The 27,830-nt window shown below is 44.9% G+C and overlaps 1 protein-coding gene across 1 annotated transcript in view; it reads left to right on the top strand.

Moving 5' to 3' along the window:
• The window catches only part of MPP7 (MAGUK p55 scaffold protein 7), a 401,547-nt gene that overhangs the window by 254,452 nt on the left and 119,265 nt on the right, over window positions 1–27,830 (top strand). The window contains exon 11 of the mRNA XM_082259696.1: window positions 22,532–22,702. Coding sequence (XP_082115822.1) covers window positions 22,532–22,702 — 171 coding nt within the window. The remainder of the gene's footprint in view (window positions 1–22,531; window positions 22,703–27,830) is intronic.

Genomic DNA, 27,830 nt, shown 5'->3' with positions numbered 1-27,830 from the left:
TAGCTTTTGCTTTGAAAAGGCTAGGATAAGAACACTTGTCTTTTTATTTTTTGCTGTTTGCAAACCATAGGGGAGATTTCTCATCTGGAACATCTTATCCCAGTGAGGCAGCAAGAAGTGAGATGAAATCCCTCAGAAGTTTCCCTCTGGTGACAACTGTAAAGCTTTAAATTTACTATAAAGTCCCGTACACACAGGCCGAATGTCGGGCGAGATCGGCCGGTTCAATAAAAAACGGCCGACATTCAGCCTGTGTGTATGCAGCTGGTCCATCGGAAGTCGACTGACTTCTGGTCAGTGCTCTTAGCCAAGAGCCGTCCCCCTGTCGGAACACAACAGCTCAGTGGGGGAGTTGTACTAACGTTGGATTGTTAGTACAGCAGCTCTGACTGGAGCTGTACGTTTTTTTTTTCCGTCAAACCCACTGGATTGCATGAAAAAAAAAAAAACTATTAGTGTGTGTGTGTGTGCACCAGGCTCAACTTTCTGTTCTAATGCTAATGATCACCAAAACAAGGAAGTGTGAATTTCTCTAGCATGGACACAGACAACAAGTGGAACATTTGCTGAATACAGAAGGTTTTGAACCTAATGCATACAATGCATTATGATTAAGGAAAAACTTCTGCCTATAGAACCACTTTAATTATTCCCTTTTGTTCGGAACAAAAATATAAATGTTTTTCATTAATGCACCATAGTGGCCTTAAGAACATTTTTATTCCAAACTAGTTTGGAATTGTAATAACACCTGTTTCTCTTCAGTAACCAAATGAATAGAAAGAACATTATGTAGAAATGATTGGTAATATAATAAGTCTTGGAGAAAGCCATCTACATAGTTTGCCGTATGAAGGTTGGCATACCCAGGCTGTGCCGATTTGAAGGTTGTATCCATGTATTGCATGTTATGTGCTCTTCATCATCTCTGGAAACTGTGTACAGGAATGCGGTCATGTGACTGCACACATTCATTTATAATCGTCAAGTGGATAAACCTTCCCAAGACGTTTGTTATTTAGGGAACATTTTGTGATCTTAGGATCATCATTTGTTTTCAATAATAATCTCCTCTCGTTACAAGGTTGTGTAAAGTTATTTTTTCCATTGTTTGTCATAGTGATAAATCGGACGGCTGCCAGAAAGTTATTTTGAAAAGTAGATGTGTTTCTGGTGGATGAGGACTAGGGGAAGGCTGTGTGTACCCTCCATGGTGGTCTTTAGTGTTGGAGCATTTCTAGACACAGGCACCAGTATAGCCCAGACCTCCCATTACATTGCTCTTTGGTTTCTTAAAGCCCTAGTGCACCTGTTTCAAATTTTCTATGCTTGTTTGTTCTGTTGTTTAAATTCTACTCTTCCTAATCCTTTGCTTTATGAAGTCCTGCAGTGGGTTAGAGGCCCGCTTGTTACCCCCAGTATGGAGATGGTATTGGGTTGGGCCAGGTAAATTAATCCAATTGTTTTCAGTGTAGCACAATGACTGTTGGCCTGTGAGTGATTGGGAATCATGTCTTCTCCACACACAAAGCATGCAGGAAAGTTTTCATTCTGTTCTTGAAATAAGTGAGAACAATCCTTACTCAGTCAGTTATAGCACAGCATTTGTCTCTAGTAGTCTTTGTTACTTAACAGCAGTTTCAGGTATCACAACAGCAGTCTCTAGTAAGTGTACTGTCAATTGAAAGCAGGCTGTAAGGGGAAACTATCACCTCTATTGCCTTTATACAGCTTTATAGATGCACATGTGAAAAGGAGTTTAACCCTTGTGTGCCTGGAGTTTTTAGCAGGTTAGAGAGTCACACCAAGTTTAGCAACGTTAGTGTATCAGTTAAAGAGTTCCGCCTTGAGAAAAAAAATGTAAAAGTCAGCAGTTACAAACCCTGTAGCTGCTGACTTTAATTATATAGACACTTATCTGTCCAGGGAGCCCGCAATGTCCGCACCCCAGCCAATTTTCGTATCGGCTGCCGGGTGCTGCCCCCATCGCCATGACCGGCAATGAAGCCTTTCGGCTTCACAGTTTCCCATTCTCCTTTCTCTGCTGTAAGGTTATTGCAGTATAAAGCTGAAAACCAAAAATGTAATATAGCAGCTTACTAATTATTAAGCACTTGAAGACTGCGCTATAGCCGAAAGATGGCAGCAGCACGGATGTTGCTACAGCACGGGCATGCTCTGTGATCATTGCGCCCTTCGGACACAGCTGATCACAGATCAAGGTAAAGAGCCAATCACAGCGGCCATTTACCATGTGATTACCTGTGTCCAATCACAGCTAATCCCATGTTAACAAATGCTGGTTATCGGCCTTTCCTTTTTTTCAGCGCTGTCACTGTGTGGGAAAAGGAAAACCAATAACCGGCAATCTTGTGATGGCACACATATACACTGATAATCAGAGCACTGAACATCAGTGCCCATTAGTGCAGCTTATTGGTGTCCATCAATGCCATACATCAGTGCCCATCAGTGCAGCCTCATCAGCACACATTAGTAAAGAAGAAACAATACCTATTTGTAAAATGTTATAACAAACAAAGAAAAGTGTTTTGGTTTTTTTTTTCAGAATTGTCTGGGTTTTTTTGTTTGTTTAGAAATAAAAAAAGAAAAAACCCCAGGGGTGATTAAATACCACCAAAAGAAAGCCCTATCTGTCGAAAAAAAAATTATAAAAAAATTCATATGGCTACAGTGCTGCATGACTGCTCAATTGTCATTCAAAGTGAAAAAGCGCTGAAAATTGGCCTGGTCAAGAAGGTGTTGAAAGTGCCCAGGGGGCAAGTGGTCACATGTAGTGGCTGCATTCATTTTTTCTTTTTAGGCTTTCTTCTCTCCGTTTTCACCTGGTAATCTGGCCAGTAACACCCTTCTTGCATTAGAGTGCCTCCACTCTGGATAAAGAGGAAACATAGATACCTTTGGACAAAAACATTGTCAGTCTGGTGGGAGTCTTGGATGTACTAGCAGACTTAAATACACTAAGAATTTGAAGCCAAACTCCAGCTAACATTTTTTAAGTAGTTACATCAATAGTTTTTCCTTTTGGGATGAAGGTTTTACATAAATAAAAGTTGATCCATGTATGCACCTCTGTCAGTGTTAAATGATTTGTCTCAAACCCCTAACGGCTACATCTGCAGGATAGTTTGTTCTGTTGAAACACACAGATTTATTGGCTAGATCACCCAGTTAAAATAAAAGAAAGGCTGCTTAAAAAAAACAAAACATGAATATAGCCACCACATTTGGCTTTAATACCACTTTAACATTCAAAACAAGAGGCATTTTAAATTAATGTCATGCTGGGGTTTATGTAAATGTATAATTTTCGATAATCTAAATACCTTATTATCTGTGTATTATTTTTTTTCATACCTACATGGCAGCAGCCGTGTGTACTCACTATATATACTATGGGCTTATGTGGTTTTCAGTTCCAGTATGCCATGTGTTATGCATGATAATGAGAACCTAATATGTTTCATAATTTTGCATCATTAAAGAGCAATGTAACCGTGTGTTTACAAAGACCATTTCACAACCAAAACACCCCCCCCCCCCTTCTCTTTAAAATTACCTGGTTGTGGTCCAGCAGCCCGTTGATAGGACTAAAAACTGTCATATTGCAGCATGTGTCTTCTTCATTGGCCCTAGCCTCCAACAGACAATGCCTTGGCATTCAGTGCTGGCTGCAGTAGAGGCTATATCTGTGAGGGAATGCCCGGAAAGGTGAGTATAACTGGGGTGGGGTTAGCTTAGTTGGCCTTTGCAAACAGTTGATAGGGCAGGGAGGCAGCATCCCTTTAAAAACCTTACTTCTGGAGGTATGCAGACTCCTTCTGAAAATGGTAGTTCACTGGCTGTCATACTGATTATAGGTCTTCAATACTATCCCAGGCACTCGCCTGGAACAAGTATTTAGATTGTGTGTTATGAATCTAGACTGTAAGCTCCTTGAGGGCAGGGACTGATGACGGCAGTGCTCTAGTGACCAGAGACCCCTGGGGTGAGTGAGCAACATAACTCTCAGTCTATGGACACGGCAACCATCGATCCTATAGCCTCCTTCTCCACCAGTGGTCAACCAATTTCAGACCCGACTCTTTAAGACATGTTGTTGTTGCTAAGGGCATCCCTTCATTCTTATATACTATCAGGTCTACATCAGTGTAAGGCTGAAGTACACGCACTGGGAGATAGAGCGAGTCAAATGGAAGATCAATTGTCTGAAAATACTACCTCTTTTAACACTATGGTAGACGTTCATGAAGCACACTCTTCTGAGTTACAATGCATCAAATCTAAACTTGCAAATTTTGAAGACAGATCCCGATGCAACAATCTTAAACTGAGGGGGATCTCTGAATCAGTCACCCCGGCACAGCTGCCACACTTCGTTAGTGATGTCTTCCTAGCCACAATCCCAAATCTCTCATCTGCGGATCTCACCATAGATCGCATTATGAAACCTTCCTACCTCCCACCCAAAGTGCCTTATGATGTTCTACTTAGAGTAAACTTTTATCAAGTTAAGGAAAAAATACTGAAAGTTTTCAAGCATGTGGATCAACTCCCGGAGAAGATCTCAAAAATCCAAGTGTTCCCAGATTTCTCTCAGTTTACCATGCAACTGCGCAATATTCTGCTTACGGTGACCAAAGCCCTTTGCAACCACAACATCATCTACAAATGGAAATACTTCACTAAACTAGTGATCACACATGAAGGGTTGTCAAAAACCATCCAAGCCTTGGAAGAGGGACCCCAGCTACTTCGAAGCTGGGACATCCTCCCTGCAACCTTGTATGATCTGAACCACCCTTCTAGACCTAACTCCTGGCAAGCGTGGTCGAAGGTCTCACACAAGAAACATTCATCCAACTCTGGAGTGTCCTAAATACATAAACGTATTCAGCGTTTTCAATAGAATCCCTGGTCCTTCAGATGAGTACCGAACATCGTACTCACTTCCCTCACCTTTTCAGCAGTACAAGCTGCTCGAGGTACCTTACGCAAGGACCTTCTGCTTTTTACATGTTGCTCTTTGGGGTGTCATTGATTTTTGGTTCCCTGTTGGGACCTATGTTTTGTACAAGTTTCCTCAATCAACGTTTTCGTGTCATACTGCAATTCTACCAGTACACATGATTGCATACAGTCTAAAATGCTAACCTTCACTTTTGCTACTCTATCGACAAAGTCTCCTCCCATGCTAAGTTTTTGGAAGTCCTAGCTTTATCCTCTGAATGGACTATTCTCCCTGCTAAAATCTACACATCACACAATCTTCGCCCAATTTCGTCAGTCGTCCACACATGGGACTTAAAATCCTCTCTCTGAACACACATGGACTCAACCATCCAGCTAAACGAATGTCTATGTGGAAAGAGGCCCAAAAACACAAGGCGGACATCATAGCAATCCAAGAAACACACTGTCAGGCTGACGCAGTTCCCTGCTGCCAACACAAGAACTTTCCACATATATTCTTTGCTTCCATGCCAGTTAAGAAAAGAGGAATACTTGTGGCAATCAGAGACTCTGTATCCTTTACTCTCCATGATTCTATACCTGATCCAGAGGGTAGATTCCTTATTTTTTATGCTCTAATAATGCTAAGATGTTTACGATAGTGTCTGTGTATGCCCCTAACTCGCGCCAGATGAGATACTTCCGCAAACTTTTCGACCAGATCTCTAAGGTGCAGAAGGGGAATGTGTTATTATGTGGGGATTTCAATGTGGTACTTAATTCTATACTTGACTCTTCCTCTTTTGGGAAAAGTACGCTCCGCTTCTCTGGACAGCCTGCTTCACAAAGAGGAATTATTTGATGTATAGTGCTGCCAGCATGCAAACGAAAGAGACTACACTTTCTTCTCGTGCAGATATAATTCCTTTTCCCGAATTAACCTTTTTTGTTGTCGACAAATGGTTATTGCAACAAACCTCATCCTCTGACATACATGACATAACTTGGTCTGACCATGTAGCAATCACCATCACCTTGACAGAAAAAAGTATTAGCCCACCAACAACCACCTGGCGCTGTAACAACTCACTCGTCCAATCCCCATCCACTTTAAGTACACTAACCCAACATATTTACAACTTCTTCTCCTGTAATGACACTCCCGAAATCTCAGCTTCCACATTATGGAACTCCCACAAGGCATACATGTGGGGGTATCCTTATCCAACTGTGGGCCATAACTAAAAAACAGTAGGCATTGACTTTGTCTAGACTCTTACAGGACATTCACCTACTAGAAACTTAAAATAAGACTTGCCATAATCCAAAGATCTCTGCATCTTTATCCAAACTCCATACTGACTTACAAGGCTTGATAGTTCAAGACCATGACAACTACCTGTGCTCCCTCCATCTGAACTTCTATGCACAGCACAATAAGGCAGGGAAATTTGCTCCTCCTTTGTCTCCCAACCCTTTCAGACTCTCAACTAGAACACTTAAATTCTTTTACAACCAGAGAGATAGAAACAACAATAGACAGCCTTGCCAATGGCAAATCATCTGGCCCAGACGGTTTTACTAATGAATATTTCAAAAGTTCTAAAACTACCCTTGCACCATACCTCATGAGGCTATTTCAAGATGCATCAACATCTGCATCCCTACCAACCGAAATGCTATTTTCCCACATAGTGACTTTACCCAAACCTGGCAAAGAATCAGATACAAATTTTCGCCCCATTTCCCTGCTCAACTCTGATGTTAAAATCGACGCCAAAGTGCTACCTAGGCATCTTTCTAATATCCTCCCAACACTAATTAAACCAGACCAGATGGGGTTTATGAGAGGAAGACAGACATCAGATGCCACCAAGCGTATTATAAATATTATCCACCATGCTGAATCAACTAAAATGCCTTCTCTGCTTTTCTCCATAGATGGAGATAAGGCATTTGACAGAGTACACTGGCTGTATATGTCTATAGTGCTGGAGATCTTTGGCTTTCAGGGCCCATCTTGTCTGCAATCTATGCAATATGCTCCAATCCATCAGCCCAAGTTTTCACATCTGGCCTCCTTTCAAAAACCTTTCCCATCTCTAATGGGCTCGTCAGGTATGCCCCCTCTCCCCTTCCATATTTAATCTAACGATAGAGCCCCTAGCAGAGGCCATTTGGTCACACCCACATATTTCGGGACTTAAATTCCACAACAGATCCTACACTATAAGCTTATTCGCCCACGATGTGATCTTATCCCTGACCAACCCATTGATTTCACTCCCCTTTGTCCATCAACTATTGACCACATTCAGCTCTCTGTCTGTCTCTGTCTATTATAAAGTGAATTTTACCAAATCTCTGATACTTGATTTAGGAGTGCAAACTCAAACTAAAAAACATCTAATTCCACACCTGCCCTACTCATTGATGAACGAAGGCATACCCTACCTTGGGATTACCCTCACCCCATCTGTTTCATCTCTAGCAGCTGCAAATTATAAACCCTTGTTAATGAAAATTCAGCATGGACTGGAACTTTAAGGTAGGTTAGCAGCATATAAAATGATAATCCTGCCCCAGATCTTGTACTTTTTCTCACACTTTCAATCACAATTCCCTCTCACTACCGCTCCTCCCTTAACGTCTTCCTAAAAGATATATCTGGCAAAACAAGCACCCTCGCTGCTCCCTAACTCATCTGATCAAACATAGGAAAGTGGGTGGTTTCGGAATGGTTAACCTAAAGGATTACCACTTGGCGACACAATTGGTACATTTTAAACATTGGCTCCTCCCATCGCCAGAAGTACTCTAGCCACATATAGAATCTGCTTTGGCGAAAGTACCACACCTCCACACTCTTCTTTTGGCAGACCATTATAAACCACTAAAACTTAAGCAATTAGCCACTAACAGTCCAGTCCTCAATCACTTCATGGAGAACCATGTTGAACCTTCCAGGAGATCCCTCACTCAACACATTCCTATGCCCATAAGTGCGCTGGAAATTCATGTTCCACATCTGTCCGTTGTGAAATGGTCTAATCAAGGAGTCCAATGGGTGGAAGACATTCTGGTGAACAAAACATTCAAACCTTTTTCAGACTTAAAGTTGAGTTCCACCCTAAAATTGAACTTCAGTCCATCTTCTTGCTCCGGGTCACCTGAAAAACAAATGGATAATCACAATTTTTTTTTCACTTACCTTGCTTTAGAAGAAAATATACTTACCTTACTTCCTCTTCCTCCCTCTGCGGCCACGGCCGCCGCCATCACTTCCTGGCTTGCAATGATTCCTGGGAGCTGAACGTCATCGCTCCCAGGAATCAATGCGCCTGCACCGGCCCCGACGTCAGTTCCGGTGCAGGCGCGTCATACCTTGCTAAACAGTTTCTGGGCATCCCCAGAAGCTTTGCAGGGATGACGCTGCAGCCCTGGAAGTGACGGCGGGGCCGGTGCAGTGCATCGTGGGACCGAGGAGGACGCAGAAGAGGATCGCGCTGGCTTCAGCTGCCCACACCTGAGATGGCATCGCTGGACAAGGCATTTTCAAGGTAAGTATTTCTTCTAAAAGGTAAGTGCAACCTGGGACAGTTCAGAGGCTATCCATTGTGGAATGCACTAGCCCGGACTGTCCTGGGGGTATTTTGTATGTAATTATTTTTGTTTTAGGTGGAACTCCGCTTTAACTAAACTATAGAACATCCCCACTACAGAATTCTATACATAGGTACGAATTTCAAAATTCATACATGTTAATCCACTACCATCCTTCTACCTTGCTCCTCATCTATGGAATTATTACAACTTTAGTGAAAGGGACTTCCCTTCTTTACAACAGTCTCCAAAGTAAAACCTCCTTTTACAAGTCTACACTTCTAAAATGGGAAGAAGACCTTCTATCCACAAATACACCAGCACAATGGCTACAAGCCTTTAAATACACACACACACACACACAACATTTCTCAATGTGTCAATCACTGGGAACAAAAAACATCACACTGATACCTGACAGACCCTACCAGACCCTTTAAACTATCTCAATACTACCCGTCCAAGTCACCACTATGTTGACGTAATTGTGGCCAAGTAAGAAATCTCTACCATGTACTCTGGTCATGTAAGAATCTCACTAGCTTCTGGAACCAGATATTTGGCTTTATCGCTTCTATTACTGGGATCTTGACTCCACCAACCCCAGCCTTAGCCATTCTAAATTTAGGCATTGAAAACTTCCCACCAAACTACTGCTCAATAGTTGTTCCCATACTCCTGGCCTCTAAATCAGGTACAACCAGACACTGGAGGAAAGACTCAGCTTCCAATCTATCCGAAGTAGTAGCTTTTATTAAAATTACATAGGAATATGAAAAATGTTAGCCCTATAATCGGGTCTGAAAAAGTTTGACGTTTATGTGGAAACCATGGGTATCATGGACTAACTCCTAATGCTGTTATGTTCGTTCATAGTCTGGGTTGTCCCTCATGGTCCCCTATGACTGTATAATGCAAATCTAGCATTTATTTGTTCCTGTTATTTAGCTTACTACTGTACTCTGTACTTACACCTTGCTACCTTTCATTTTTGTGAACATCGAATAAAAATCTATTGAAAAAAACAAAAAAGCTATTGGTATTTTAGCAGTGTGGGCAGGTGCCAAATACTGCTAGAAAATGGTCAGCAGAGGGAAGCATGAAGTGCTCTAGAATTTCCTGGTATAGGGCTGCGCTGACTTTGGACTTGATAAAACACAGTGGACCAGCACCAGCAGATGAAATGGCTCCACGAGTCATCACGGACTGTGGAAAATTTTGCACTTCATTTGAAAATCACAGTCCCAGAGTCTGAAGGAAGAGTGGAGAGGCAAAGAATCCAAGTTGCATGAGGTCCAGAGTGAAGTTTCCACAGTCAGTGATGATTCGGCGGAGCCATGTCATCTGCTGGTCTTGGTGTAGGACTTGGCACCTGCCAAAAGTACCAATACCTGGTTTAATGATCATGGTATCACTGTGCTTGATTGGCCAGCAAACTTGCCTGACCTAAACCCCATAGAGAATCTTTTGGGTATTGTCAAGAGGAAGATGAGAGACACCAGACCCAACAATGCAGATGAGCTAAAGCCACTATCAAAGCAACCTGGGCTTCCATAACACTTCCATAACACCTTCATGCCACGCCACATTGATGCAGTAATTCATGCAAAAGGATCCCTAACCAAGTAATGAGTACATACATTTATTGGTAATATGTAATGTTCTAATATTCTGAGATGTTGAGTTTTGGGTTTTCACTAGCTGTAAGCCAAAATTATCAAAATTAAAAGAAAGAAATGCTTGAAATATATCACTCTGTGTCTCTTTATCTGCATGTGTGTCTTAAGTTAACAAATTAGAGGATAATTAAGCCAGAAACATACAGGAAAGCAATATTTCTCTAGCGCTCATCGACAGACGTAGTCCTCGGTGATACACCACCTTCGGGTTATGTTACCTCCGCAGGAGCAGGACTAGACAGGAAATTAAAAAGCTCTGGCCACACCCTAGGGGCAGTCCCAGAGGGTATATCCTCTCTCTCTCTGCCTCAGCAAATCAGTTATTTTCTGTCTAGTTAGGAGTAAGGACCTAGATACCTTGCTGGGATCTTAGGTCCTGGCAAGAATTTTTTTCTAAAAGGATTTTTGGACAGCTTTTTTTCTCCAGTGTTCCTGTGAGATCTTCAAGCAAGAAAGCTGAACTGGGCGACGGGCTGGATGTTGAGATCCGGTGGTCACCCCAGTTCAGCCTACGAGCGCGTGCAGGCCATAGCTCCGCGCTGGGTCGGCCGCGACAAAGTCCCATTAAAAGGACTGAACCCGCGAGTTAAACGTCTCGCTGAAACGCCAAAGACCATGAGTCACGGCGTCCGTATCGGTCGACAGCCCTCCCGCCCCGGTGGAGAGGGGTACTGTCAGGAGTTGGTGCCCGCCTGGTTCCGGTATGGTGAGTAGTATGTTCCCCCTTTTTTCCCTGACGGGTTTTGTGGTGAACGCGGGCCCCTCTCTGTATGGTAAGAAAGAGTTCTTTCTATCCTATAACATGTCACAAATCCTCCTACTTTGAGTGTGATTTTATGTGTGCAAAAAGCCAGGAGGCTTGGTTTGGGAGCTAACAATCTATTGTATACATGTTTTAAAGATGTAATCTGTGGCATTCTGGGAATCTTATGGGTTAAGTATAAGCTACCTACCAGTCAGAAGCCATGGACATGTAGACTGCCTTCCAAGTCAGATCTCCAGCTAATAGCAGGCCTCCCGAACGGCCATGCGGTCCGCCAGGGCCGGTACCGCCAACCACGCCATATCCCCATGCAGAGAGAGTGTTGTGTGCCTGCAGCACACCGCTAGTCAGCACAGGCCGCCGCCATTTTTTTTGCTGGATCGCACGAGCCGCCATTTTGGCGTAGCCTCGTGTCTCCAGCATGGGGGCGGCCATGTTTGAGGTGATTCTACACCTCGTGGAGCTTGGGGGAGGCGCCGGAAGGCGTGCAGAGGGGCGGAGCCGCCTCCTTTCTTCCTGGGCAGCCAGCCAAAAGACTTCCTGTTTGTCTAAGACAGCGCTGTAAGCTGTTGCAGTTCAACTCTGAACATCAAGTGGTGAGCCTGGGGGTCTATCTCTCTCTCTCTCGATCGATAGGGATCCCTAGCAGGTAACACTAAGGGGTTTTTTTGTGGCGCTGAGGGTCAAAAAAAAAAAAAAAAAAAAGTTTTTTCTTTACTTTGAATTATATCATCCAGGAAGTAACTGGAGTTATTATGGACCCTGCCACACATATTCCCCCACCTGTTTCCCTCGAGGGGGCCTCGGGACCCGCCGGTGCACAGAGTATAGAGTCATTTACATCAATTTTGGAGTCTATGGTGGCTCGGGTGGAGGCGGCCTGTCAGGGACGGGGGTCAAGGAAGCGACCCCCGCCTACCCCTATACTATCTGACACCTCTGACTCTGATTCAGAGATGGTCACTGCAGTTGCAGGTTCCTCTGCAAGGGCTGTTATCCCAGGTAAAGCCCCCTCAGACAGTGAGGAGGACGCTTCTTCTCCTGCTATAATTCAGGAAGAAGCATTGGTGGACGCACTAGTTGTGGCAGTGCAAGAAACCTTAAAACTTGAGGCTTTACCGGCAGAGGCAACTGAAACAGAGAGGCCTTTTGGGACTAATAAGCCCATCAAGACGGCGAAGGCTTTTCCTGTACCTAAATGTTTTGGTAATCAGATTAAAGGAGAATGGGAGCATTCTAAACGTACCTTTACTATTTCCAAGCGTATTGCTAGACGCTATCCGTTTGAGGAATCCATCATTAAGAAATGGACGGTACCACCAGTCGTGGATCCGCCTATTTCCAGGCTGAATAAAGCCACGGTTATTCCAGTGGAGGACACTTCGTCCTTTAAGGATCCGGTGGATCGAAAGATAGAAGCGGAGTCCCGCACTATCTTTTCTCTGATAGGGTCAGCATTTAGACCAGTAATTGTTATTGGTCTAGTTTCCCAGACACTTACGGAATGGGCGAAAATGGTACGCCAAGATCTTAGGGGAAAAGATATTCCCCAGGAGACATCTGATTTGATAGAACAGATCATACAAGGGCTACGGTTTATCTGTGACGCAGCCTTGGACACTACTCCCTTGTTAGGGCATGCATCTAAGTTAGCAGTGATCCTCAGACGTGTGCTGTGGTTAAAATGCTGGTCAGCTGACCTAGGTTCCAAAAAGACTTTGACCAATCTCCCTTTTCAGGGGAATCGTCTATTTGGAGCCAACCTAGATGAAATCATTAAGGATGCCACCGGGGGCAAGAGTACTTTCTCTTACGTCCTCCGACAGTCGCCGCCTCTTCATATTCGTCACATATGGGGTATTAGACTTTGCTCCGAAGGAGTAGCTAGGCAACAGAATATGTTAACAATAAAGCTTTAACATATCCCACCCTCAAGGGGTGGTCCCCTCAGTCAATACCCTCCTACTTCCTGCAACCATATCTCAGTTTTAATGTCTAGCTTGTCAGGAGTGGCTGGCTCTCTCTGTGCTGGGACTTTTTGTCCCAGACTCTTTCTTCTTTTTGATATTTTGTTTGAGTTTTCTCTCTACCTTTACTTAGCTGTTATTTTTGTCAGCATTAGTTAGTTCTTCGGACGAAGAGGATCATGCGGACTGGGTCTCGGGCTGATCCCCCTGGTCGCAGGTCGTGGGTCAGTGGCTTCCCAGTCTGCCATCGAGCGTTCAGCCAGGTAACGCTCCTGGCACAGTGAACGACCCATCCCTGTTCGGTGCAGGGATGATTGGTGAGGTGGCTACCTCACCGGACGCTGTGCGGTTTCTGAACCGCCATTGTGTGCGTCTTGAATTGCGACTCTCCCTGCCTCATGTGCAGCGGCTTGTTCGCCTGTGCGGGTTCCCCACGCCATGTGAGGTAAGTGTATCTATGTGGGGACCTGTCTGTCTGGGGGGGTCTCAGTCTGGGACTGTGTAACCTGCCTTTAATCACACTGCTTGTCTCCCTATCTCTCGGCTGCATGCTGTGGGCTGCAAGGGGGGGGGGAGCTGTATGACACTGAGTATGTCAGGCTGGGCAGTGTGAGGAGCTGTGTGCTGTGGGGCATGTTTTTAATGGCATGTTGGGGCATATACAGCGATCGCTGCGGCGATCTAACATGTATCCATATAATGGGATAATATTGTGTGTGATTTTATGCACTGTGGAGCGGCGATTTCGGCGCCAAACGACGCCATTTTACCGGCGCCCGCTCCGGCCGCATGGTTTACATGCACAGCGGCCATTTTCTTGTAGCCTCCATAGGCTTACATAGAGCGCCCTGGCAGCATCACTTCCTCTCTCCTGGAAGCACTGATCGAGGCAGCAGCAGCAGCGGAGTCTCCTCAGGTTTTATCCTTCTATTCCTGTGTTCCATTGCCTGTATTCAGTCTGTATATTCCCTGTGGGGGTCTCATTGTGCCTGAGTGTGGTGCGGTGGGCTGCGCTTGCCGCGCTTGCTGTAAGGGGGCAGTTAACCCTTGGTTGTCTGGCATACAGGGGCAATGGATTCTCAGGAGGGCAAGTTTCCCACAGTATTGGTGGAAAGCCAGGGGACCGCTGTTTCCCCCCCAGGGGGGGATTTAGCCACTATTGTGGCTGGCCTTGCTGCACAGGTGCAAATGCTGGTGGCTGCTCAATCTACTAAACGGCCCAGAGTTGCTCTGTCCTCTGATTCTGAGGGTGAAGGTGATGGGGCTGTTCTGGCGGGGACCCCCCTATCGGGGTCCCGCTCCTCTCTTGATCTAGTGGGGTCTGAGGTAGAGGCTGAAGTTGAGGGGGTTGATAATTCTCCCCCTGGCTCGCCTGAAGAGCTTGCAATCATGGATGAGTTGATTGCTTCCATTAAGCAGACGCTACGTTTGCAGGACGAGGTGTGTCCCCCAGCTGCCTTGGCGGCTTATGGGACGCAGAGAAAACGCAGGACGCCGCAGGTTTTTCCCTGCAATGCTGATTTTCAGCGCGCTGTTAAGGACCAATGGCGCGATTTGCGCAAGCCTTTTGCGGTACCAAGTAAATTTAAGCTGCGTTATCCTTTCTCGCCTGCCACTGATGAACGGTGGTGTGTGCCTCCGCCAGTGGATCATGCTATTGCGGTTTTGAACAAAACCACTGCGATCCCTGCAGAGGGATCCCCTGTTTTCCGTGATGCCACGGATAGGAGACTGGAGTCTCTTGCCCGTCATACTTATTCTGTTACGGGTTCTATGCTTAAGGCTCTGTTTGCTTCTCTCATGGCGGCCCAGGCGATCGCAAGTTGGACGCAGATGCTTAGGCGCGTCCTAGTGGCCGATTCGGCCTCGGCGGCGACCCTGGATATGGTGGATCAGATCCACCAGGGTGTCATGTATCTGTGTGATGCGGACCTGGACCTGATTCCGTTGGCCGCGCGTGTGCACAGCGTGGCGGTGTTGTCTCGCCGCCTGGTTTGGTTGAAATGTTGGTCGGTGGACCAATCTTCACGTAAAACCTTAGCCAATCTGCCTTATGATGGGTCTCGCCTTTTTGGGGAGTCCCTGGATGTGTTGATTAAGGGGATTACCGGGGGTAAGAGCACTCTCTTGCCCCATTTCCCCAAGGCTAAGGGGGCTTCTGGGAAGAAGCATGCTCATTTTCGGCCCCCTCAGGGGTCCTTTCGTGCCTTTCGGCCGCACTACAAGGGCAAACCGTTCAAGGGCCAAGGCTCTCAGAAGAAGCCCTGGTCTGGGAAACAGAAGTCCGGTCAATCCGGACCTGCGGCCCATAACAGTTCGGCCTGAAGGGGCGCCCTCACCCAGTTTTGGGGTGGGGGGACGCTTGCTCGGTTTTCTTCAGCCCTGGTTGGCCCGTGTGAGGGACAGATGGGTTCTGGAAATCGTTCGATCTGGTTACAAGATCGAGTTTCTCTCTCGGCCGGAGAGCAGATTTTTTCCCTCAAATCTTCAACTGTCTCCAGAGCGCCTGCGGGATCTGCACCTGGCGGTGCGGGACCTGAGGGCTCAGGGAGTGGTGGTTCCGGTGCCTCATCGGGACAGATTTCGGGGGTTTTATTCCAATCTGTTCACCGTGCCCAGGAAGGAGGGCAAGGTTCGTCCGATTCTGGACTTGAAAGCTCTGAACCGCTCTGTGCGAGTTCGCAAGTTCCGCATGGAATCCCTACGCTCGGTGGTGGCTGCCCTGGTTCCGGGGGAATTCATGGCCTCCATCGATTTGAAGGATGCGTACCTTCACATCCCCATATTCGAGGGTCATCAGAAGTACCTTCGATTTGCCATTGCGGAGGATCACTACCAGTTTGTGGCGTTGCCCTTTGGGCTCGCCTCGGCTCCGCGGGTCTTCACCAAGGTGCTTGCTCCGGTTCTGGCATTATTGAGAGCCCAGGGCATTTCTGTCCTGGGGTATCTGGACGACATTCTGGTTCGGTCTGCGACCAGACAGGGTCTGGAGAAGGACCTGTCTGTCACAATGCAAACTCTGCAGGAGTTCGGTTGGACGATAAATGTTCCAAAGTCGACACTGAGTCCGTCGGTTCGTCTCCCCTATCTGGGAATGATACTGGACTCGGTGCAGGCGAAGGTCTTCCTGCCGGAAGACAAACTCAGGACTCTTCAGGAGGAAGTCAGGTCCCTCAGGGACGTTCCACACTCGTCTCTGCGGACGGGTATGAGATGTCTGGGATTGATGGTCTCGGCCTTCGAGGCGATTCCTTTCGCGCAGTTTCACACGCGGGGTCTCCAAGCGGAGATCCTGTCCAGGTGGGACGGGCGACCTCAATCTCTGGATCTTCAGATCTCGTTGAGTCATCGCACCAGGGAAAACCTTCTGTGGTGGCTCCAGTTCCCGTTGGTGTCCGGGGGCAAGTCGTTTCGTCCGATCTCGTGGACGATAATCACCACGGATGCCAGCCTGTCGGGCTGGGGTGGTGTTCTGGGCGTTCTGTCCGCCCAGGGGACCTGGTCGGAGGGGGAGTCTTCCCTTCCGATCAACATTCTGGAATTGCGTGCGATAAGGCTCTGTCTTCATCGCTGGACGGACCGGCTGCAGGGCTGCCCGGTTCGGGTGCAGACGGACAATGCCACGGCGGTGGCCTACATCAACCACCAAGGGGGCACCAGGAGTGCCCGAGCGGCTCGAGAAGTGGCCGACATTCTGTCTTGGGCCGAGACTCATGTCCCGGCGATAACGGCGGTTCACATTCCGGGAGTGGAGAACTGGCAGGCGGACTATCTGAGTCGCCAGACCCTGGATCAGGGGGAATGGTCTCTCCACCCGGCTGTCTTCCAGATGTTGTGCGCGAAGTGGGGTCTTCCAGATGTGGACCTGTTCGCGTCTCGCCTCAACTACAAGGTGAAGAGGTTCGTGGCAAGGACGCGCGACCCTCGGGCAGACGCGTCGGACGCGTTAGTGGCCCCGTGGCATCAGTACAGGCTGATGTACGCGTTTCCACCGATTCAGTTGCTGTCCAGGTTCCTTCGCAGGTTGCACTCGGAACGCAGCACGGTGATTCTTGTGGCACCGGACTGGCCTCGCCGGTCCTGGTACGCAGACCTCGTGAATCTGGCGGTCGACGCTCCTTGGCGTCTGCCTCTTCGAGACGATCTACTGTCTCAAGGACCGATTTACCATCCTGCTTTACAGTCGCTGGCTTTGACGGCCTGGCTGTTGAGACCGAGGTCCTGAAGGAGAAGGGTCTCTCTCCAGAGGTCGTTCATACTTTGATCAACGCGAGGAAGTCTTCCTCGGGGAAGGTTTATTACCGTACTTGGAAGGCCTATTTTGCCTGGTGTGAGTCCAGGGGGTTTTCACCCCGCACGTACTCGGTTTCCCGTGTGCTGTCTTTCCTTCAGACGGGTGTCGATCAGCGTTTGGCGCTGGCTACGATTAAGGGTCAGGTGTCGGCGCTGGCCGTTCTGTTTCAACGTCCCGTGGCTTCCAACTCCTTGGTTGGCACTTTTATTCAGGGTGTGCGGCATCTGGTTCCTCCTAGGAGGGATCCTTTGCCCCCTTGGGACTTGAATCTAGTTCTATCTGTGTTACAACGTGCTCCTTTTGAACAGATCAGGGAGATCTCGTTGTCTATGTTGTCCAAAAAGGTCGCCTTTTTGGTGGCGATCACTTCGGCTCGCAGAGTGTCGGAACTGGCGGCTTTGTCCTGCAAGTCTCCGTACCTGGTTGTTCATTTGGATAAGGTGGTCTTGCGACCTAATCCTTCTTTTCTACCGAAACGAGTTTCGGAATTCCATCTTAACGAGGATATTGTTTTGCCTTCGTTGTGCACGAAGCCTAAACATCCGAAGGAGGTGAGATTGCACTCTCTGGATGTTGTTCGGGCGATAAGGGTTTACCTTAAATCGACTGAGTCTTTTCGTAAGACTGACTCCTTGTTTGTTCTTCCAGAGGGCCCTCGGAAGGGCATGGCGGCTTCCGCCTCTACCATTGCCAAATGGATCAGGCAGACCATTGAACAGGCCTATGCCTTGCAGGGGAAGGTTCCCCCTGTGCCTGTGAAGGCGCACTCTACTAGATCACTGAGTACGTCTTGGGCCTGCCGTCATAGGGCTTCTGTGGCCCAGGTGTGTAAGGCGGCGACTTGGTCGACCGTATACACTTTCACAAAATTCTACAAAGTAGATGTTCAGGCATCGGCGGATGCTTCCTTTGGCCGCAAGGTTCTTAGTGCGGCTGTTCCATAGGGTCCCTTGTTGGGGACTCCTGGCTGTTGGGATAGTTTTTTTGTATCCCCTGGTTTTTTTGTCTTTTCCTGGGTTGTTGCTCCTGTTGAGCACTTATTTTTGCTGTTGCCCAGCTGGTTTCCTTCCTTTGGTAAGGTTCCTTTCTTTGATGTGGAGACTGCGTTGCCTTTCGGCGCGGATGCGTTTCCCACCCCTCATGTTTGCACTGCTTTGGGACGTCCCCATATGTGACGAATATGAAGAGGCGGCGACTGTCGGAGGACGTAAGAGAAAACGGAATTTTTGTAAAATCTTACCTGTAAAATTCCTTTCTCTGAGTCCTCCGACAGTCGCCGCCCCCGCCCCTCTTTTGGGGTTTGAATGTATACTCTACTGCTATTCCACTAAAACTGAGATATGGTTGCAGGAAGTAGGAGGGTATTGACTGAGGGGACCACCCCTTGAGGGTGGGATATGTTAAAGCTTTATTGTTAACATATTCTGTTGCCTAGCTACTCCTTCGGAGCAAAGTCTAATACCCCATATGTGACGAATATGAAGAGGCGGCGACTGTCGGAGGACTCAGAGAAAGGAATTTTACAGGTAAGATTTTACAAAAATTCCGTTTTTTTGCCACAGGCTGCAAAAGCTAAGGGACCTCGCAACAAGCGAGGACCTTTCTTTACCGCCCATAAAGGGCGCCCGGCTGGTACTCCCGGGAAAGGCAAGACTCCTCCAGGAGGGTTCAAGAAGGGCTGGTCGGACAAGCAGAGGACCAACCCAGCCAAACCCGAAGTAAAGGAGTATACAGCCTGAAGGTGCGCCCCCACCCGATTTCAGGGTGGGGGGACGTTTTCACCGGTATTCAGGACATTAGATCGAGCATCAACCACTACTACCGGTGCGATTCTTCCCTTCCAACATTTAAGTACAGGAAGCGGTAGTTACCGTTCCCTGTATAGATCTTTTCCTTTACCTTTTCCTAAGATTAGTCCTGATACCTCACAGGAATCGGATCTGATTGACCAGATAGGCCAAGTAGCCTCTAGTCGGGTGACTTCGGTCCCTGAGGTTCAACCAGAAAAGATCACCTTTCCTGATAACTATCAGGTATCTGATAAATGTGTGGGAACAGAAAACGACCAGACTTTCTCGGATGGTCGGGGCCAGATAGCTCTAGGGACGCCTGGTTCAGATCCAATCAGCGCCAGTGGTCCTAGAAATTCTAGGCTGGCCTCTTCAAGCCGGCCTGGCCGACTTGGACATGTTAGTCGCAGACGTTCCGTGGGAACTTCGTCTCAGGGAGTGTCTGTAGTCTCAAGGACCTATTTACCTTCGTGCTTTACAGTCGCTGGTTTTAATGGCCTGGCCATTGAGACCCAAGTACTGAAGGACAGAGGTTTGTCTACTTCAGTCATTCCTACCCTTATTAAAGCAAGGAAAGCGACTTCCAGCAAAGTCTATTATCACACATGGAAGACTTATATTGCGTGGTGCGAATCTTTAGGATTTCCTCCACGTACCTATTCGGTGTCTCGAATATTGGCCTTTTTGCAACAAGGGGTTGAGCAGAAGCTAGCCTTGAGCACCATCAAGGGTCAAGTTTCAGCATTAGCAATCTTCTTTCAGAAACCTTTAGCTACCAAATCCTTGGTGCGGAATTTCATCCAGGGGGTGCGGCACCTGGCTCCTCCAGTCCGCGCGCCCTTACCGCCCTGGGATCTTAATTTGGTTTTGTCGGTTCTACAGAAACCTCCCTTTGAAAACATCAGGGAGATTCCCTTGCTTACTTTATCCCAGAAGGTGGTCTTCTTGGTGGCTATTACTTCTGCTCGCAGGGTGTCAGAACTGGCTGCATTATCATGCCAGTCCCCATACCTAGTGATTCATAGGGATAAGGTATTACTTCATCCTAAGCCATCTTTTCTTCCTAAGGTGGTTTCAGATTTTCATCTGAATGAAGATATTGTACTACCTTCCTTGTGTCCTCAGCCCAAGCATCATCGGGAACATGCGTTGCATTCCTTGGATGTGGTTCCGGCAATCAGGGTATACCTGAAAGCTACGGAATCATTCCGTAAGACGGATTCACTTTTTGTGATCACGGATGGCCCCAGAAAGGGTTTGCCTGCATCTGCCGCGACCATTGCCAAATGGATTAGACAAACGGTGGTACAGGCTTATTCTATTAAGGGTCAGAGTCCTCCGTTCCCTGTTAGGGCGCACTCCACTCGAGCGCTCAGTACTTCCTGGGCCTTTCGCCATCAGGCGTCAGTGGTCCAGGTATGTAAGGCGGCCACTTGGTCGTCGGTACATACCTTTACTAAATTCTATAAAATTGATGTGACGGCATCGGCGGATGCCTCATTTGGCCGCAAGGTTTTGCAGGCCGCAATTTGAGGAGACCGGTGGTCTACCTCGAGGGTTTTTTTCTGTTTGAAAATTTTTTTGTTGAGTCTCATCATTAAGGATGAGCATTGTAAACTTCTAGTTGGCACCGGTTGGGCCTTCTAGATTGGGATTTGATTTCCATTTTCCCACCCCTCAGTTGTGATACTGCTCTGGGACGTCCCGAAGGTGGTGTATCACCGAGGACTACGTCTGTCGATGAGCGCTAGAGAAAAATGGATTTTTGTAAAATCTTACCGTAAAATCCTTTTCTCTTAGCTCATCGACAGACGTAGTCCCCGCCCCTCTGTTTTGGAGTTGGGTTGGGTTAAATTCTCTAAGCACTGCTTTTTCACATAACTGATTTGCTGAGGCAGAGAGAGAGAGGATATACCCTCTGGGACTGCCCCTAGGGTGTGGCCAGAGCTTTTTAATTTCCTGTCTAGTCCTGCTCCTGCGGAGGTAACATAACCCGAAGGTGGTGTATCACCGAGGACTACGTCTGTCGATGAGCTAAGAGAAAAGGATTTTACGGTAAGATTTTACAAAAATCCATTTTTTTTGGAAGGAACAATGGCAGCCTGTATCTTAGGACATATTTACTTTAAAATTTGAGTTAACCAATAAAGGGTATGGCTTATGCCAACTACATAAAATAAACCGCTATTATGCCAGTTTGAAAGAATTTTATTCTTTAGGCCTCATATATTGTGTGAGACTGTGATCGTTTCAGGTTTATATATGAATTGTTGTAAAAATCTGCAGAAAAGGACCCTATAGGTAAGTATAAGCATATATTTATTTTCAAGGAAACACTGTGGACAATTTTAACGTGTTTTTAGGTGGAAAAAAAAAACTGTTAGTCTTGTGATATCCCATAGCAGGTGAATTCAAAATATTAAGGTTGATTATATATAAATACGTTTTTCATGTTCTTAACAATTTGATCCAATCCAATGGATCCCGAAAATCTTTCAGTGCTTCACATAAAGTATACTGGAAAAAGGAGGTTGCAATTTAAAGTGATTTGTTTTAGGAATAATCATCTTGCAACAAATTGTAATTTTGCAAACCATGTAATTGTTTCTATCTTTGAATATAGTGTATGTCTTGGAGTTGGTTGAAAGTGATTGGAATGATAGTCAAACCCAATCTCTAGCTGCTACATTCAAACTAAATATCAGCTTATTTAGTAAGGCATTTCCAATAAGGATGAGCGCACTAAAACAGCCAATCATTTTTATATGAGTCAGATCAGCTGATTATTTCCTATTGGTTGCTGTAATTTGTGGCTTTATCCTTTCAGCCTTATTTGCAATTTCTTCACATAAGTCCAGGTTACTTCTACATGAATATTTACCTAGTGAATGTTCAAAATCCTTTATTTCCATACTGCTTTTGATTGCAATGTCTCCATACACTTGTCTTCCATGTGCCATATTTTTGTTCATTACTTTCTATGTTCTGTGTTTCATATACAAGATTAGATGTGTAAATGTAAAATGTATATCTTGTAACAGTTTAAATTGTGCCCCCTATTAAACCTTAAGCAGTTTCCATACAATGTAAATGCATTTTTTTAAATTCCTACCACATCCAAGAAGCCAATATTTGCTTTATAATCTCCTCATAAAGCCATAGTACCAGTTAGCCACAGTTTTGTGTGCCCAGCCACTCCATAAGTGCCTCTTTCTATGGCTGTCTGGGATTTATAGGCAGCTTTTCAGTGATCAGGACTTGAAGAAGTAATTTCTCAGTCGGCACTTTTAAACCATACTTAAGTAAAAGCAGTCACGGCTGGATTTTGTTCGGGACCGGCCTGTAATGATTTCTGTACTGTTACATTTGTTAAAATATTTATGAATATTATATTTATGAAAGAGTACTGCAGACATCCAGGCTACTCACGTTCTGATCTGAAAAATGTGTTTTTGTTTCAGCTGGTTTTCGGAGAAGTTTTCGTCTCAGCAGGAAAGACAGAAAAACAAATAAATTCATGTACGAATGTAAGAAGAGCGACCAATATGATACAGCAGATGTTCCGACCTTTGAAGAAGTGGCATTGTATCAACGACAGCCTAATGAGAAATACAGGCTGATAATCTTGGTTGGTAAGTACAGGCTTTTTGTTAAACTTCACCCAACTTTTTTTTTTTCTTCAAGCCGATTGCTCAGAACTTTTGCTATGATGTCAAATATTCAGTTGCTCCATCTGCTAATAATTTTCCAGCGTTTTTCAATTTCTGAGCTAAACCTTCAAATGTTGGAGCATTGAAAGCTCAGGGTGTTTATACAGCCAACATAATGTCACATTGTAACTTGGAAAGTATGGAGTAAACCACAAATAACAAAACGTAAAACTGATAAGCGGTAATACTATATGGCCCCTGTTTATTCTGCTTAAAATATGATTAGGTGTTGAAATCTAATCTTGTAATAATAGAAGTAGGAACTTTTCGCCATGGTCTTAGTTAGGTTTTCTTGAGACGTTTTCCGACTGCAGGGTCTAAGCTTGGATAGAAGGGTTTTTCATTGTCGAGCTGGCCTGAAGTAATCTCCTCAATAGCAATCAGATGGGGTTGGAAATAATGGGAAGAGTCAACATTTCAAATGTTCTTTTACTCATAAAAAGAAAAACAAAACTGAGAGGAGGAAAGAGATTAAAATTATCTGTTTAAATATCAGTGTTGGACAGTATGCTTGAAGACTCAAGACTTGGTCTTGGATGATTATTGCATTCCAGTTCTTATCCATTAGGTAATTGGACATGTTCAGACTTTTTCAAGGGCTGTAAAAGCTTTGTAATTCAAACCAATTAGCTTTTAAACCTTTTTTTTGTTCTCTATATTGTACATTTACTGTTGTCATAAAATGTACCTGTAATACATAAACAGCAGAGGCAGCATAACTAAACTCAGAACTGCATATCAGCTATTTAGAATGTATCTATAGCCAAACCATTTTGTTTAGTTTTGGATAGAGTAGAGAAGGTTTGGAATTATACTTGTCAGGTTTTACTGCTGTTAGAAAGATTCCTTCACTTCCTGTAAAAAGGTGGTCCTCGGGACAGGAAGTGACGGGCAATTTCCCTAACAGCAACACAAATGTAAAAATGCTTTTTCTAAAGTTGCGTAGGGAATTTCTGAAAGCTCTGTCAGATATTGTTAGCGTCTGTTTACATGTTGCAGATTTTCTTTAAAGCGCATCTAAACCCTCCTATCCTTCACAACCAAGGAAAGTGCCATCTTAGCCTCTGTTTGCTCTGCAGTTGACATTGGACTGCATATGTGACCAGTTATGTCAGCAAGCATTTGAGGGCTTGGCAGTTTGGTTGAGAGCTGACATAAGCATACTAATTACAGTTTTCACCAGGGGCATGACATGAATTTCTTTGTTTTGGGAAACTGTTGCAAATTTTTGGGTTTAGTTCTGTTTTAAGAATTTTACTGTGGCATGGAAAAGGAAGTGCTTTAAGACAACACTAGTTTTTTTAACAATACGTTTACCTTTCGTAACATGTTAGTGTAGGACCAGCCCCTGCACCCCCTGATAACTCATTGCGACAGTTAGTGGGGTGTCTTCTCCCAAAAAAACTTGGCTGTGCAGGGCTCTGCCCACCTGGCCACATCATTCATTCACAGAGTTCTGTGAATGGGAAACTACAAGTACTGCCACACTTTGCGGCTGTCGACTTGTAGTTCTCAGTAAACTACTACGGCACTTTTGAACGCTGTGGTAGTTTATTGATCCTGTCAGTGTAAGTAAACCTTTCTGCTCACACGATATGCAGGCTGATAGCTCACACTGACAGTCTGCAGGAGACCTGCATGGCACCCGCAATGCTTCCAGGCTCCTAAAAAAAAAAAAAAAAAAATAGTAAATGCACATTTTTTCACCTACAAAAAAATGTGCATTCGTTATTTTTGTTTTGTTTGTTTTATAAAGCGAACTTATCCTTTAATTTATACGTTACAGTTGACAAAACGCTAAAGACTGGTTTTATTGCTGCCTCTGTCCTCATAAATAAGCTTTTGGCATTTCAACAGTGTTTTGATTTCCCCATGATTTGATAGATGAGAAAAAATGGGGTATTTAAAAATTAGCACTGTACTTCCTGTGCCTAGCCACTGCAGTGCCTGAAGCCTTATAGGTGTATATCTCATATCTTACGGGTGTTGTCATAAGATTTGGTCACCACATTACTGCTCTCTTATCTTCTGAGGGCTTACTGGAGGGACCAGTACTGAATTTCCCTGCTTCTGCTTTTTATTCTTTATTCGGCTCTGTGCTTCTTCCGCCTCCCCTGCTGCTTCATACATTTGCTCCCACCAGTCATCAGATAACCAGTAATTAAAGGGGTTGCCCTGACAAGGAAGCAAAATCTTGGTCCTTTCGGCCCCTTCTCAAAGCTACAATGCAAAACAAATCATGATAAGTCTGAAATGGGTAAAAGAAAAGGTGTAGGGAGCCTACAGGCAATAACGGAGACTAGCCCATTACCCTCTGCTAGCCTCTTAGGGTACCGCTTCCACAGTATAAGCCCTTTTATTGCATGCATAATTTAGAGACATTTTAGATGTATGTTAATCCTGAAAGCCCCATTCTGTTGATTCAAATGGAGAAATGCAGGTCAGTGAACCAAAAATTCAGCATGTGTGAATATTTACAATTTATGCCAGCATAACACATCTGGCGTAATCAAGTCTTGTTAACCTATAATGACTTTTTAGAAAACATGGGAGCACACAGTCTGGTATGAGCAAGCCCTAAAGGGGTAAAAATCATAATGTTCAGGGTAATGCACATGAACAATTTGTTTAAAAATTAGGTCATGCCAGCTTTGTAAGACAAACTTTAAATTAAACAATAACCACATTTTCCTGCCTTTTCTTACAACCACAATGTTGGCAACAGTGTCCCAAGGAAATATATTATATTCGGGTATTCTGTGACATTGTTGTCATTTCACCAGCTCTTTTCCTGGCAGAACATCTAGAAACCAGCAAGATTCCAGTAAGAAAGGATTCTCATAATAAAGCGTGACCAGGAACAGATACTGTACATTACTACTTAACCCTATCCCTATGACTTGTCCCAGTCATAGAAGGTGGATTTTGTGCATATCCTTGCAAGCATCATTTAAAGCAACTCTGTCATCACCCCCAAAATTAGCCAAAGCATTTTCCTGCAAAAGAAGCACCATTATACTTCCCTTCATAGCAACTTGTGTCTTCTGCCTTTTCCTCTGTTCGAGTCCTGGAACCTCCAACATACCGAATGGATAACATAATGAATGGTGTTCTTTCATCTGCTTGCCCCCTATGTTGCTACAGGACTCAGTAGTGAGATAGGGGGTTAGAGACTGGAATTACAGCAAGTGGCAGAGAACACAAGCATCTGGCATTTCTGTAAGCATTGAATGCTGAAGAGCCTAATAAAGGTTTTACCACTTGAACAGGGCAAAGTTCGGAGACAGTATGCTATGTAGGTATGATGATATCTTTTTTAGAAAAATACTTTGGTCAAATTTTTGGGGAGGGGGACAAAAGAGACACTTTAATGTATTAACATGTGTATAGGTAGGGTTGCCTGATATGGAATTATGAAAGTTGCGTCTTGAAGAAGACACTACTGCCTCAAATCCTGAGGAATCCCTTGTGACAATTTGGAGATCTTATATTGATTTTTAATCTGGTTGGTTCTACATGTTATATCATTAAAGAAATTAGATCTCCCAGCTACTGAGGGAAGTCCTTGAACTGAACTTGAGGGAACTGAAAGCTGCGGTGTTGTCTTAACTGAGATGTAAAAAAAAAAGAAAAGAAAAAATAGTCAAGTGAAAAAGGATACCTGGTTTACATGACTAATTAGGGTTTTAAGTAAGATGTACTACATGCACAACAGTAAAAACTGTCAAATTGTACAGGTACTAAATCTAAAAATGCTGTAGCCCTCACAAGCTGTTGGTAGTAGTCAGCCAAGTCATGTCTTTAGATGTCGTAGTCCTTCTATTTACAAGCATTAAACCTAAAAACGAAAATAAAATATATTGCTTCCTACCAGTCCTTAAGCTACCCATTAACATTTTTTTTTTCATTCAGCTAGCAGGCTGATTCCTTCATTTACACAAATTACATAGATGGAGGAATCCTCCCCCTCCTTGGCTGTGGCTGCTAATCAAGATGTTTTCCAGCAGATCCCTTAAACAGATGTTGGTCAATGAGGCTCTTTTGAGCGGGGACTGACGCACACTGACTAAAATTCTATTTCTGCTCTAGAAGTATGTCCAGCTGTAGATGTGGTGGCTGCCTTCATTTTTCTTTTTTCAGGCTTTTTTCTTAAATTTCACACAGTGAACCTGGCAGTAACACACTTTCTGTTCTAAGGTGATACCACTCAGTTTCTGCACTATATGTAGGAAGTAGGGTTGCCATCCTAGAACAAAGTGCTAGGACTACAAAGGCCTCACACTCTTCCCATCTCTTTTACATAGGCAGCAGGTGTTTTGTAGTTTGCAGAGGTAACCTTGGCCAGACCAAAAGGGAGTAAATAAGGGAGGTTTATCGATAAGGTTTACATACACTTTAAGAATAAAAAAAAAATATTAGATCTGTAATTTGCTTGTATAAAAAGAAGAAAAGGTCCATGATGAAAAACTCCATAGGAAGGGATCCATAGCTTTTTTTTTTGGATTTGGTTATTTTTTTTATGACATTCTGCAGAATTTAACAAATAGCAATTCATATTTACCAGTCCCAGCCTCTGAAGAGGCTAATTTCTGATGTTCATACTCCTGACCAGTTTGGGTGGCAGCTGGTAAATCAACTGCATCGATTTTAGATTTTGTAAAGGAAGCACAACAGCTTGAGAAAACCCCACACTTAACATGGAGTGAACCTACTGTCTCTGTGCAGACTATGCACTTGTTTGGGAATTTAGTTCTAGATGCTTGAGATGCAAAACCACAGTGCTTAGATTGAATAGACTGAATGCTTATGCCTGGCTGATTGTAGTCTTTTGTAATAGGACCAACAAACCCTCCAGACATTCCCACTTGGGTTTCAGAATGCCACTCCATGATGTCATCTACAATAATATGTAGATATCTCTTACCGTTGTATTAGCATAAATACAATTTTTTGCTTGTTTGCTAAATCTTCTGATTTAGGCATTCAACTAGGGATGATCGAACTTTTGAAAAGTTTGGTTCGACCAGAACACCCGAACTTCACGAAAGTT

The sequence above is a fragment of the Pelophylax lessonae genome (genome assembly GCF_965119305.1).
Source record: "Pelophylax lessonae genome assembly, chromosome: 5".
Lineage (NCBI taxonomy): Eukaryota > Metazoa > Chordata > Amphibia > Anura > Ranidae > Pelophylax > Pelophylax lessonae.
Note: the sequence above shows the minus strand (reverse complement) of the source record. Positions and strands in the feature narration are given on the sequence as shown.